Source organism: Salminus brasiliensis, chromosome 20 (assembly GCF_030463535.1).
Source record: "Salminus brasiliensis chromosome 20, fSalBra1.hap2, whole genome shotgun sequence".
NCBI classification, from domain to species: Eukaryota; Metazoa; Chordata; class Actinopteri; order Characiformes; family Bryconidae; genus Salminus; species Salminus brasiliensis.
This window is the reverse complement of record NC_132897.1, coordinates 17,287,457-17,301,870: the sequence shown is the minus strand read 5'-3', so window position 1 is coordinate 17,301,870 and position 14,414 is coordinate 17,287,457. Positions and strand designations below refer to the sequence as shown.

At 42.5% G+C, this 14,414-nt stretch overlaps 1 protein-coding gene across 1 annotated transcript in view; it reads right to left on the bottom strand.

Moving 5' to 3' along the window:
- The window catches only part of rasgef1ba (RasGEF domain family, member 1Ba), a 118,818-nt gene that overhangs the window by 85,434 nt on the left and 18,970 nt on the right, over positions 1 to 14,414 (bottom strand). The window contains exon 2 of the mRNA XM_072665056.1: positions 13,199 to 13,246. Within this exon, the coding sequence (XP_072521157.1) occupies positions 13,199 to 13,246 (48 nt within the window). The remainder of the gene's footprint in view (positions 1 to 13,198; positions 13,247 to 14,414) is intronic.

The window sequence follows — 14,414 nt, the reverse complement described above, 5'->3', positions numbered from 1 at the left end:
ACTAAGAGGACGAACCCAACTCCTGAAAAACAACCCCACACCATAATCCCCCCTCCACCAAACCTTGGCACAATACAATTGGCACAATGGAGTCAGACGAGTACTGTTCTCCTGGCAACTGCCAAACCCATTCTTTCACAAGAAGCAGTCTGCATGCCTAGGTGTTTGGTTTTATACACCTGTGGCCATTGAATTGAATGAAACGACTTCAATGACTTGGATGGGTGAGGGAATACTTTTGGCAATATTGTGTAGCTGAGTCTGCAGGTGTATGGAAGTGTACGGTCACACTGGTCTACAAGCAGTGGCAGAAATCCTGACAAACAGAGACTACAGGCAGGTTTCATGGCTTGCGAATGGACATACGAATTTAGCCACATCCTTCACACTATGGCCATTTTCCACAGACCGAATGAGACACTCACTGCACTGTACCACTTCTTCTCGACCTACGAATCCCATCACACACCCCGAACTTATATATAGCCTGATTATCCTTGTGCAGCGACATCTGCAGGAGCCTGAAGTTACTACCACCTTGAACATGCTAAACTAGAACTCAAAACCTAAACCTAATGTACTAAAAGAATTTTACCTGAGAGTTGCCTAATTATTTACGCATCTATAGATAATCTAAAGGGAACTCTCAAAATAAAGTGGGACCTAAAAACGTCTATAGGTTGGCAGGGTTTTCCTTTGACAGCAACATTGAAAACATCCACCATCCTCTCATAACCACAGCCTTCGTTCCTCTGGACATAAGTATTTTTACTATAAGATCAACACTAATGAGGTTAGAGACATACTTTCTCAAGTACTGTTTTGGACTAACCTTGCATATGGAGTAGAATTTCATACGTAGAGACAGTCGGACAGGGCTAAGGTGATCACAGTGCGAGTGCTCACATACACAATATACCAACTGTGGTGGGCCCTTTATCGGAGAAGATGAGGGAGTCCATGCTGGAGCCACAGGTGCACCAGGCTGCTCTAATCACTCAGATTATTGCCTCCACAGTCGCTTATTAAGTCTGTCAGCAATACAAATACAGACCAACTGTGTTCTAAACAAACCATGCCCTCTGTTATTTAAGTGTCAATTACTTCCAAGTGAACCTGTCACTCACTCAATCCTAAAAATACTGGAACAGTTAGCAAAAGCATCAAAGTAAGACATATTTAATCAACAGTGTTCAGCGCTGACCTCGGTTTAAGCTTGACTGAAAATCTGTGTAAAACGCAGAATGGTGAACAATAGAGAAATTGTCCAATTAGGCTTCCCCCTGTGGTATGTATATAGATATAGCCAAGCTCTCCCATTGGTAAGGACTTCAGGAGCTGGACTGAAAGACTAATGCTTCAGACCAGTGTTTCTCAACCCTGGTCCTGAAAGCACATTTTAATGGACTTCCTGCTTTAACACACTGGACGTAACTCTGAAAGGGCTTGCTAATGAGCTGATCAGTTCGATTAGGTCTGTTGGGGTGCATGTTCAAGTCAGGGGGCCCACTGCCTTAAAGTTTGTGGACACCCCTTCTAATGAATGCATTCAGCTACTTTAAGTTGCACCCACTGCTGACACAGATGTGTAAATCCACAAAGACACAGCTTGTCTGGTCCCTGTACAGTAGTACTGCCAAAAGAATAGGACTCTCTGGAGCAGATAAACATGAACCTATTGGCACCATTAGTCATGGCAGGTGTGGACTATAGGGGTAGCATCGAACTGTGTTCTCTGAAATGATGGTGAGTTAGGGAGTCGAGGATGAGATGATGTGTTTATCCACAACAGCATGAACTCACGAACACTTGTTCCACAGCTCAATGCTGGGGGCTTTCACGCCCGGTATTAGGCATGGTACCAATAGGTTCCTGTTTATCTGCTCCGGAGAGTCCTGTTCTATTGGCAGCACTTTTCACTTTTCAGGGATTAGATAAGCTGTGCATGTGTATTTGCACATCTGTGTCAGCAATATGTGTTCAATCTAAAATGCGCCCCAAAAAGCTACATTGCCCATAGCTTAGCTCTAACATATCACTAGAATCCTGTATAATGCTAGCTGACTTTAGCATCCTCACAGAAGTGGGGTTTTACTTTTTTTTTTGTTTTACATTAAAGCCCAAACTGAAGGCCTAATAGTCCTAATAGTCCCAGTTTGCCCTTAGGTGGTTGACAAGATACTACGACCCTAAAGGCCTTATGATTGTTTGCCATATTCTGATGATAGAAGAACAAAGACTGATTTGAAAAAGAAAATTTGATCAGGTGATTTTGGGGGAAGCTGATGTAACCAAACAAATAATAGTGAAAAATACGTTTTTAGATTGACGCCTGAGCACATCTGCTGCGTCTCTCAGCATCAGAAATACAGGCTTGGATAAGCTCGAAAAACTGAAACGTAGCTCTTAACCCTGGCACTGGCAGTCAGCATGGTGAAGGAACATGAAGGCACAACTTTACTCAAAAAGGTTTCTCAACTGACTGCATCCGAACTCTCCTCCAGACGCAGCGCTCTTGTCTTCGCTGACAGACAGGTCTGTATTACCACCTGCTGAGCATCACCCTTACAGGCTCTGTCTGCAAGCAGGTGTCTGAAAGCTGTCTGCCTGCTTTCAGACACCTGCTTTCTGATGTGTTCTGCTGGAGCATACTACTTACAGCCGACTTACAGGACATACCACTACATCAAACTTAATTAAGCTTTGGTTGGGGTGATAAAATGCTCACTCTGCTCTGCTTTTATTGGCTGGTTTCCGGTGACGGGCTCATGGAAACCACACATCTTTGCATGGTTTGAACACTAACTATTCCCAAGTCTAGATAGCGTTGCCGTCCTCTCACTGTGTCCTCTAAGCTCAATGCATCGTTAGCTTTCAGAAGAAATTGTAGGTGTTTAAGCTCGTGGTAGTCCAGGGCAGATGTTGGAGAGTGGCACAGTGGCATCCGTCAATGGTGGATATATTCAGCACAAGTGAACAGGCAGGTCTTGAAGTTGGTGTGTTAAAAGCTGAATAAAATCCATAAAAATCCTCTTAGAACTAACTCTCTCTTTTTACCTTCTCCGAGTAAATGGCCACCCAGTCCCTTCCACCTGCGTCAGACCAGCTGCCACCAACCAGTCCGACCATCAGGCCCCCCACCCACCACCACCCATGCCAGACCAGCGGCACACCCTCCTACCACTGCTTCCTGTTTAATGACCATGTTAAAACCTAAATGGACTCTAAACTATCTGCCACTATTAATATCACCACTATTGACACCATGATTAGTATATTATGATTATGATCAGAGCAGTTCAACAGTATAGATAGTTTGGTGACTTTTATCAATAATGTTTAAATAGTTCTGACCAGAGGAGGATGGGTCGGGTCCCCTTTGCGAGTCTTGGTTCCTCCCAAGGTTTCTTCCTCCAGCTCTGAGGGAGTTTTTCCTTGCCACTGTTGCTGTTGGCTTGCTCACGGGGGGTCTTTGATCCCTCATGTCTTACGTTATTTCTTTTTTTTGTCTCTGTCTTTTACTAATTACTAATTATGTAATGCTGCTTTGTGACAACAGTTGTAAAAAGCTATACAAATAAATTTGACTTGACTTGACACTGTGTGGGACCACAGCCCTCCAGGATTAATAATGAATATCCTTGTACTACACTGCAGATCAAGAACCAGTGAGGAACCTTTATTTCAAGATGTTTTCTGTCATTTTAGTGGATGAGTTATACTACAAAGTATTAAACATAATCAGGCCACTTACTAGACCATAGGAAGTCAGCTTCAGCATAGCTAGTAACAATCTTTGGTTGACAGACAAAAATCTGGCAGGATGTTTAAGGGTTAAATCAGGCCTATCTAGCACTGTATTAGTTTTCCATCATGGGCAATTATCAGTTGTCAGAATCAACATTAGGTTACTGGTAAATCATCATTAACATCCAACACGTTCTTCGAAAGATATTCAACATCCCAGGCTGTCTTCAAAGAGTCCATCAACAGCGACACTGCCTGTTTTGCAGGCCTCCAGGTGCCACTAACCTTACTATTCCTTACAATATACTATATATTCCAATAATTCATCTGATCATATGAAGAAAACAACATTCTAGTAGCCTTTATCTGCATCAAAGCTCAGCACTTCCGATGACACTCCACTTCAGCTGCTTAACGGGACCAGACACTAGAGCTTGCTCGAGCTAACCTTAGCTCTGCTGTTAACGACAGATAATAGGCAGAGCCCGACAGATACAACTCGGCCAGATAATCAAGTCAGCCATGCCCGTCCTAATCAGCTAAAGTAGAGTGTTGGCAGACGTCTGTGAGTGAAAGCCCACCGCTGCATGCTGTTGCATAATGAGGGCCATTCAAATCCTCACCCCTGTGTGACATGGAAAGGGGAAAATCAATAGCTTAGCCATTGCAAAGTCTTAGCATAGCACACTCGCCACCACGCGAATTTGATTTATGAAAGCCTTTCGCACGCTGGGGTTTCCAACCCAGTCAGCATCACTGATCTGAGCAGAGGTTGGTCAATGGGTTTGTTATATAGATGTGTACATGAGTCTCGACTTGGCCATCATTAATTTATTTGCGAAGAAGCCATTAGCATGTTCGGTGCTTGCTGGCCATAACTCAAACCAGATGCTAATAGGTGCCCTCTAACTGAACTAGCACAGCAATTCATGGAGCATTTAGCTATCGTCCTGAGCTATTAACTCCATTTTCAGCCTATAGGCAATCCTCTTATATATTAATATAAAGGAAAGAGGTTTTATCTGTCAAATCCCAGAGATTTCAGGCCTTTCGCTTTATCCGTTTATCCTCTCAGGACCACATTATATTCCATACCCAAATGCCTGTGACATAGCTTAGGCCTGTAGGTCCCTTAAGAGACAAAATAAAGAAGTACTGCCAATAGAATAGGACTCTCTGGAGCAGATGAACTAGGCGTGGATTAGAAGGGTGAAAAGTCCCACAGCATTGAGCTGTGGAGCAGTGAGACTGTGTTCTCTGGAATGATGGTTGGTGCTCCATCCAATGCTTTTGGGATGAGTTGGAGAGTTGGGAATGAGGTGGGGTGATGATCATCGGATATCACCGGACAGTAGAGAAAGTTACTTGTAGCAAAAACATCATGAGCTCGTTTTTTTTTAATATCCTTAATTTTTGATAAAAAAACCATAAATGAGCAGGTGTCCCAAAACTTTTGTCCATATAGCGGAAATAGGGCCACCGCAGAGTGTTATTGTGGTGTTAGGAAAGGAATCAAAATGACAGTTACTACATCTCTTGTGATTTTGGCAAAGCTAACCCAGATTGATCTTGTGTGAACTGAACTGATGTTGACCTCTGGAAATAAATAAAATGAAAAAAAAAGAGAGAAAAAAAAGAGGGGGGAAAAAATCAATTGCGACATTCAGTCCACTTTGCTATGCAACATTTGACCCATAGTGATTATTTCTGAAAGATTAAAGCCGAGCTGAGAAATAGATTTTTTTTCGTCAGCTAGCTCTCTATAGGGCTTTAAATCATTCATAACATGTAATATTTATAGGATTACACAGTGTAAACCAGCCTATGAAACAGAATGCCACGGGCTCAGCAATTTACTCCCAACGTCAATATTCCAGCTTAATATTTGTTCGAAAATTGTTTGTTTTAGCATGAAAAACATAAAGGAGGAATAATTAACATAACACAATAATTAATCTTTTCTGTTCAATTACATGTCAAACACAGGCAGCTCCTGTACCACCAGAATGATAAATGACTGGATGTGTGAAAAGTTTTAAATGGGTGTTTAATTTAAAATACAAGCTGAAAAATATTTAAAAAAAAAACCTTTGGATTTCTCTCATAAGCGGTCAGTAAAAAGGCCACAAGATAAAACAAGGCCAACCTTTTCATATAAAACCATACAAAAACAAATCAGACACTCAAAACAAAAGATCTGTCTAGGCTGTGGATCCTAATATTTAATCTGCAGGTATGATAGACTTTGAAGATGGTCTGAGAAATAATAATAATAATAATAATAATAATAACAACAAAACAAGAAAAAAAATGATCTACACTATATTGACAAAAATATTGGGACACCTGTTTATTAATTGTTTCTTTCAGAAATCAATGGTATCCTGCTTTGTAGTTTAGATTTTAGAAATCTAATAGATTTCAGAGCTTTGCTGTGAGGATCTGATTGTATTCAGCGACAAGACCGTTACTGAGGTCAGGATGTGGGATAATCACCACCTCACCTCATTCAAAAACTCCCCTACTCCCCACAAAAGCCCTAGATGGAGCACCAGCCTTCATTCCAGAGAACACAGCTCCGCTGCTTCACAGCTCAATGCTGGGGGGCGTTTTACCCCTCTAGCCCACGTCTGGGGTTAGGTAGCATGGTGCCAATAGGGTTACGTTTATCTGCTCCCCTGAGAGTCCTATTCTACTGGCCATACTTATCCATCAGCAATGGATGCAACTTAAAGTAGCTGAATGCATTCAGTAGAAGGGGTGTCCACAAACATTTGGACATTTAGCATACTTTCTGTACTTTCCTACACTTATAAGAAACAACTGTAAAAATGTTGTTCCTTCGAGATACATACAGAGCTGCAGATGTAGACCCATGCACACCCATGTACACCCATGTAATTGCTGATACAGGCGTTCAACTGCACACAGCTTATTATAACCTCCATAGTGACGCAGAAAAGTATTGTGGGCTCTGAAAAACAAAAGAGCTGCACATGAGCTTAAGGTCACCATTCCTTTTACTACATTTGTAACCCTACCATAATAAAGGGAGCTTTTTTATATTTGCATATCTCCTACTTTTAACCATTCACAGAAGGGTTATTTTGGTCCAGTGGTTCTCAAACCATGTTTTTGCTCAATTCCCAGATCAAACATACTGTATATGTGCATATGGGGCCCCCTACAACTGATGTGAGAACCACGGTCCACTTAAAGAACCAAATGTTGGTCATTTCAAAGAATTCTTTCTGCCAAATTCTCTTTTTTTGACATAAATAATATCCACAATTCTAGCTAATATAAGGATTCTCAAGGATTCTGCTTTTCCTGGCAGCTGCCGAAAAAGCATTTCTCTGAAACACTTGTAACTGTGCTTTCTGCTCTGAGCACTCATTTTCCTCGCTTTGTGGGAACAGGAACAAAAGAATACAGCCTTAAGAGCAGGAGCAGGAGAAAGCAGCAGGGATGGAGGGAGGCAGGGAGGGTGGCAGGTAGAAAAAGTGGTGCCTATGGCACCTAAAAGGTCCGTCTCCACAACAACCAGCTCCCAGCTGCTGGGAGATTTCTGCCTTGCAATTTTCTGTCAGATATTTCTGATTGTTAGCTGCTGAACTTTAAAATCCAGGTTCATAAATTCAGGCTCGGATTGCCGCAATGAGGCTGAAGTTTCAGGCTTGCTTTTAAATGAACAATGGTTTCACACTGAAGCCTGTGGGTTTAATCAGAGGTAGCTGAAATATGACAAGGAAAGAAGAACAGAGCTTTCATATAACCATATTATCTTAGAAGTAGGGATGTCCCCATCAAGTTATTTTGACTACCCGACCCGATCAGAGTCCCTTAATGCGGAGTATCAGCTGATACCGATCCGATCTTTGTGTTTGTATCACAACATTAGCGTTAGCTTCCACTCGGTTCTGATTGTGCTCTCCAGTGCTGGTTTAAAAACAAAGAAAGGTGAGCAGTTCTCCCGCTGGTAAAACAGAGCGCTTCAGTGATTCAAAAATGATGGTCTGAGAACGTCCGCACTGCTGCCAGCTGGGCAGTACTGTTCGTTAATGGACATGCCTTGAGGACACCAGATGTTGCTATGAACATCACAAAACAAAGCCTGGACTGGGACGGGGTTAATATAGCTGATATCCGATCCACTGAAATATGCCTGGTATACTCTTTATCTCTACTTAGAAGGCTTTGGGTAGTGGTGGCTCACCGATAATAGCACTGGGCTATTGATGGCAGGGTTGTGGGCTGCCACTGTTGGGTCATTGGGCATGGTCCTTAACTCTCTCTACTCGATGGCTGCCCACTGCTCCGGGTATGTGTGCTCACTGTCACTGTGTGTGTATGTGTGTGTTCACCACATGGATGGGTTAAACACAAACACAAATAGTGAATATGGGTGTCTCTGTCTTTGTGTCTTTGTCTTTTGAAGTCACAGTTATTGCTGGATTTATCAGTAACACAGAAGGATTACATTTATATTTTATTGTGATATGAATTTGATAAAGTCGTTATTGTGTTTTTGTTGGCAGTGTAGGGTCAAACCATTTAATACAGAATGTAAATCAAATGTACATTCTTTATGTACCTTCATTGTATAACTACATGCACTCTGTGGACAAAAGTATTGGGACACCTGCTCAATCAAGGGTATTTAAATGTGGCTTATGTTGGAGTAACTGTCTAGGGAAAAAAGTCTTCTACTAGGACAAGTTCTGGGAGGATTTGATTGCATTCAGCAACAAGAGCGTCACTGAGGTCAGGATATTGGATTATCACCACCCCACCTCATCCCCAACTGCCCGACTCATCTCAGAAGTATTGGATGGAGCACGTTCTCTCGTTTCTCTCGTTCCAGAGAAAACAGCTCTTCCACTGCTTCGCAGCTCAGTACTTGGGGGGGGGGGGGGGGGGATTTGGGGGTAGACAGTCTAAAGAAAAATAGAAAATATGAGCAAAAATGCAGATGGAGGAAGCAGTACAGTAGGCTGAATATTAGTGTGAACCCCAGCAGCAAAAAAAAGAAGGCTGATAGATGATCTCTGTTCAGTTATCCACACTAGATTATACAACCTTCCACATCAACGTTCCTGGAGCTCTTTTCTGGTGTCGACTTTAAGCACAGAGATAAAGCTCAAACAGAATCCACTGATAAAAAAATCCACCCTAAGGCCCTTCCTCCCTGCCAAAACAAGCAGCTAAAGTAAAGTAACAGCGGGAATTCTGGTTTCCTTTAGACTATATGTGGAGGTAAAAGGCACAGGCATAAAGAGACTCCGCTAACCGGAGGATAACCCTGCACACAGGGAAGGAGGCCAGGCTTGTGTGGTTTGTGGAGAGAGGAAAGGAAATGGAGGTAGACGATCCATTTAGAAAATCAACACTCGTCAATTTGACCCGGGGTGCCCAAATGGTTCTGCTTGGAGTTAAGCACAATGCTAATTGGAGGGGAAGTTTGGCTGATTGACTGAATTTGGGGTAATATAAAAAATATTAGATATATTCCCACCCCCACCCCACTGCACCCCACCCACAACTTCACCTTTGAGAAGCTTTAGATTTGCATGATGTATTCACTCCCTCACTCATAAAGACTTAGTGCACATCAATGGAACATCGGTTTTCTTCTCATCTTTTCCTGCTAAAGAAACGCCCCAGCCTTCCTTTCCCTACAGAGACGTCACACTGACCGGGTCACTGGAACAATTGAGCAGTGAGGATCCTCCCTGAAAACACCCACAGCCGGTCTACAGAGCAGCCACACTAAATCGGTTGATGTTGAAGGAAACAATATAATGTGAAACGCAACTTCTATTCACTGGTCATTCGGTTGCTTCGCTTAAGGGGAGGAGAGGAAGAACTTTCACATGAAAGCTTAGTTATTTAATCTTGGATTTCGCTCCCTCTATACATTAACCCAGCACTTTATTAGGAACTACACCAGCACTGGTCAGGACCTCCTCCTCTCAACAGCCTCACTTATTCACTGCATGGTTGGAAACATTCCTGGTCTATTCTGGCCCTTGTTTACATGATTGCACACGATTCCTGCTGGTTTCCTGGAATACGCTCATGATTGAAAAGAACTGTTCGAGCACAGTTCGAGCTGACCGCTGTCCAGTGACATTAAGAGGACCCACCATTGATAACTTGACAATGCGTATAATATGGCTTACTAAAAAAAAAAAAAAATCAACAGAGAAAATCCAAGAGACCTCCGCAAATCTAAAAGCAGGCAAGCAGGCAAGGCGTCCCCAAACTTTTGACAGGATGTTAATTATTTTCCCCCTCCCTTTTAAATCATTTCTGCAGGCCTTATCTGCATGATTGATAGATAGTTCGGGGATGGAAATGAGTTTACGTTGACGTAAATGACGGCATTCCTAATCAATGACTTTCTCCTGAGCAAACCCCAGCCTCCACACCTCCACACACAAAAAAAAGTCCTAAATATACACCACCAGCCTGGAGATTCTGCTCCAGATTAAACTTAGATTAACCTCAAACTGTGTTAGAGCAGAGCCCGGCGCTCTGAAAGGCAGAGAGAACTACTCTGACAGAAAGAGAATGTGAATGCGGGGAGATGAAAGCTTGTATTTACGCATTCCGAGACGCACTCTCTTCGAGAGGGGCCGTGACTGTGTGTGTGCAGGGATCAAAGCCTAGTCTCCAGAGCTTGGCTGCCTGCATGATGGCGTGTGTGTGTGTTAGTGTGGGAGTGTGTGTGTGTGTGTGTGCGCGGACTGCCAAGGTCTCTGTGTTAATGGGGACAGAGCGAGCTATGCTCTTTGATGCGGAGCTCGTTTCAGATCCCCTCCTATACTGTTAGTCAGAGGGACATGGAGTAATGTGACACCCAAAGTGCAATGAGGTTCTGAACGCTAGCTAGTGCTGAAGAAGGTTTCCCCATCAATGTTCTCTCGGCTCATTTGAATAGCTAATACATTATGTATGCCTTCAATGTAAAGTAGGCACTTAACACTCTGCTGATGCGTCGTATAAGTGGGCAGTTCTTGTTGCGGAGCTCACATTCTATGCACTCAATAATGCATAAGCGCTTAAGTTTTAAGTTATAGTTTTAAGTAGCTGGCTTATCATGCTAGCTAGCTATATTGGCTATATTTGGCTATATTCGCTGTGTAACTACTTAGCATTTTGCTCTGTAAGTAATGTACGCCTTAGCTTTTAGCCCTGACATCCTACCACAGCTTTAGTGGTTGCCCACTGTCTCTCCAGTCTCTATTCTCCCAACAGCTATGGCTTAATGCTTTACTTAAAACCGCAACCCTAGCAAAAATAAGACAATTTAGTACAGTACCACTCCACAATAGCACAAACTGAACTGGGATATGGCATATATTTATATATTCATGTCCATTTTCTAGTAAAATAAATGAGTGTGTACAACCAGTGCTTTTTTATCTTCTATTTTCTAGTATAAACTAGTGTGCAAAATATGTGCTTTCTGTGTGGTACCATTAAACATGTACAATCTGTCAGTTTGTTCAGAACTACAGTGTCTGCTATAAACAAAATGTAAAAATATATGAAATTCTGCCTTTATTAAAAAAAACAAAACAGGGAAATATTCTTTGAAATTGCATGTTCCTCGCATTGACTTTTTAGTGTGACTTTCTGTCATCAGTTCTGCTGTCCTCTAGCCCTTCAACAGTGGTCAGTTTCTGACCACAGGACTGATAAACTATATGTCCAAATGTTTGTGGACACCCTTTCAGCTATTTAAAGTTGGACCCACAGCTGGTCTAGTCCCTGCAGGTAAGAATAGATTAAAAAAAAAAACCTAGAGGCCAAGGCCTAGAGGGGTATAAAGCTGAAATGAAAAGCTAAAATGAAAAGCTAAATGATCCATCCAATACTTTTGGGATGAGCTGGGGAGTTTGGGATGGGGTGGTGATCATCCAACATCCTGACCTCACTAACACTCTTGGTTATTAATGCAGTCAAAGTTCTCCTCCCTGGACAGTGGAGACAGTTACTCCAAAAAAAGCAGGATAAACTCCTTTTTAATACCCTTTAAGTCGAAAGAAACAATAAATGAGCAGGTGTCCCAATACTTTTAGACTCTAACTATGGATGTTCTGGATTGGTAAAGGAGAACTTTTGGTGATCTTATTTTGGCGGCAATAGGCAAAATTTCATGTGCCCATGTTTAGACAGAAGAAAACTAGCTCAAACAGTAGAAACAAGAACTGCAGTATCGCTCATTGTCCATCCTAAGAACTAAGCAAAAAGTGTAGTGTATAGTACTGAAAAAAGGGCTTTGATGGATCCATAAGGGATTTCCTTGAATTTGAAGAACCTTAACATAAAAAAACAGGGTTCTCTGAGCTGACATGGTTAAGTAACTTTTCTTACGCCCTGAAAATGGGCTACACTGCTGTAGGTTGTGGTTAAAGTCCATTTATGCCAACTCTGCAGAAGCCAAGTAAACAAACAATGTCCAAAAATGAAACAAAGGATCCTACTCCATTAAAAATGCATGAATATTTAATGAAGTTCAATAGTTAAAATCATAGACAATATAGTCAGATCTACTTTAACACTGTATAAGACTTTATAGGAAGCTGCAGGAAAACCCTGAATAGAAAACTACAATAAAAAAAATGAGGTACACTATATGGACAAAAGTAATGGGACACCTGTTCATTCACTGTTTCTTCCGAAATGATGTATAAATAATTTTTTTTTAAATTACCTGCTTTTGTTGGAGTAACAGTTTATCCTGTCCAGGGAAGGATTTCTACTAGACTTTGGAGCATTGCTGTGAGCATTTGATTGATTGATTTAGCAACAACAGTGTTAGTGAGTTGTTAGATGATCCCCACTCCAGCTCATCCCAAAAGAGATTGGATGGATCACCTCCATCAATCCAGGCAACACAGTGCCACTGCTACACATCGCTCAATGCTGCCGACTTTATACCCGTCTAGCCCACGCCTGGCATTAGGCATGGTGCCAACTTCAGGACAAGCTGTGTGTGTGTGTGCACACAGTTGCATATCTGTGTCAGCAATGGGCGCAACTTAAAGAATGGGTGTACACAAACATTTGGACATCAGTAAATGTGTATATGATCATGAGTAAATGATCCTCCCAGTGATCATGCGATTGGGTTCGTTTGGTTTCATTATATAAAATCAGCACTTCCTGTGTAGTACCATGTTTTTTAGCCTGTATAAAATATATACACACACACACAATACACACATGCATATACATATACATAAATATAGTCTGTGCACAATGTGTACAGATGAAAAAGGGGCTAAAGGCAGAACATATGTGAACATGGGAAACCCACCAGTGGTCGTGGGAAAAAAGCAGCAGTCTTTACAGCCTTAGGGTGACTGCTGTTCATCCCCCCAAAATCAATACCTCCCTATTGGGAAAGACTGTAAGAAAGCCAAAGAGACATGCAACATACCCTCTGTTTGGAGACGTGCCTCAGTCCGATGTGGGGCTGACTCCTGCACTGCGGAGAACAAGAGAGAGAACATTTACTCCTCAATCAAACCGTTGGGACGAGGGGCGTTCTGACAGGTCTGGCAACATATAGCATTCTTGGACTGTATACTAATGGACGTGTGTGAACGCAAAGTGTGTTTAGCAGCTGCTTGCCGTGAACCGAGAGGTCATGGGTTCAATCCTGGATGAGTAGTGTTACCGCTGTTCTGCTTTCAGCAGGCCACTTAACTGCAGCCACTTTCAGCAGCCCACACATCATCAGAGTCATAGGAGAGCTCCAGATCTCCTTTCTTCTTTTCTTTTTTCCTGAAATGGTTTTTGGCTTGGCTGCGGTTCTAGGAATTGGTTTAAAACCCTTAGGATCACATTGTTCTTTCAAGAAACATTCACTGATGGAATTGGGTGTGTTTTTTTCTATGGTATCACTCCAAAGAACCTTTTACTTAGGAGAGGTCAAATTCATATAAATATCAAACATACATTTATGAAACGATTTTCATGAAATTCTTCACATTCTCAGAAATCCTGAACGGGAGAACGGCTGGTGATGCAAAAAGCAGGGACTGGACTGTTGGGAACTCATCAGCCTGATGAGTAATTACTAGTGCCTACCTACCGTTTTCACCCTTGGAGCGAGTTGTTTGGGCAGGTGTAAATACAGAGACCCTAGAGAGGAGGTGGTCTCGGTCTGGTCCCAAACCAGCCGTTTGTTTGTGGTGAGGCATAATCTGAACTTGATCCGACCCAAATATCAGGTTTTCACAAATTTGAGCCAAATGGCTCCCATAGCCAGGTATGCTTTGCATTTAACCTGGTAGATTGGCCAGATAATTACCACAGCTATAAACTAATGCCATCTCTGCGGTTGCAGAAATATGCACTAGCCTGGAACACAGGACCTTCTTCCTGTATTTACTCTGCCTTGGTCCTGTCTGAGATTGGTCTGACCAATAAGCAGAGAGACTGCGCTCACATTGTGAGTAAGGGGGCAGTGGTGGCTCAGCAGTTAGAGCACCGGGCTGCTGATGACAGGGCTGTGGGGTTGATCTCTGGGCTCGAAAAAGCTGCCACTGTTGGGCCCTTGAGCAAGGCAATTCACCCTCCCCACTCTCCGGATGATGCAGCAATGGCTGCCCACCGCTCCGGACACTTGTGCTCACTGTGCGCAGTGTGTC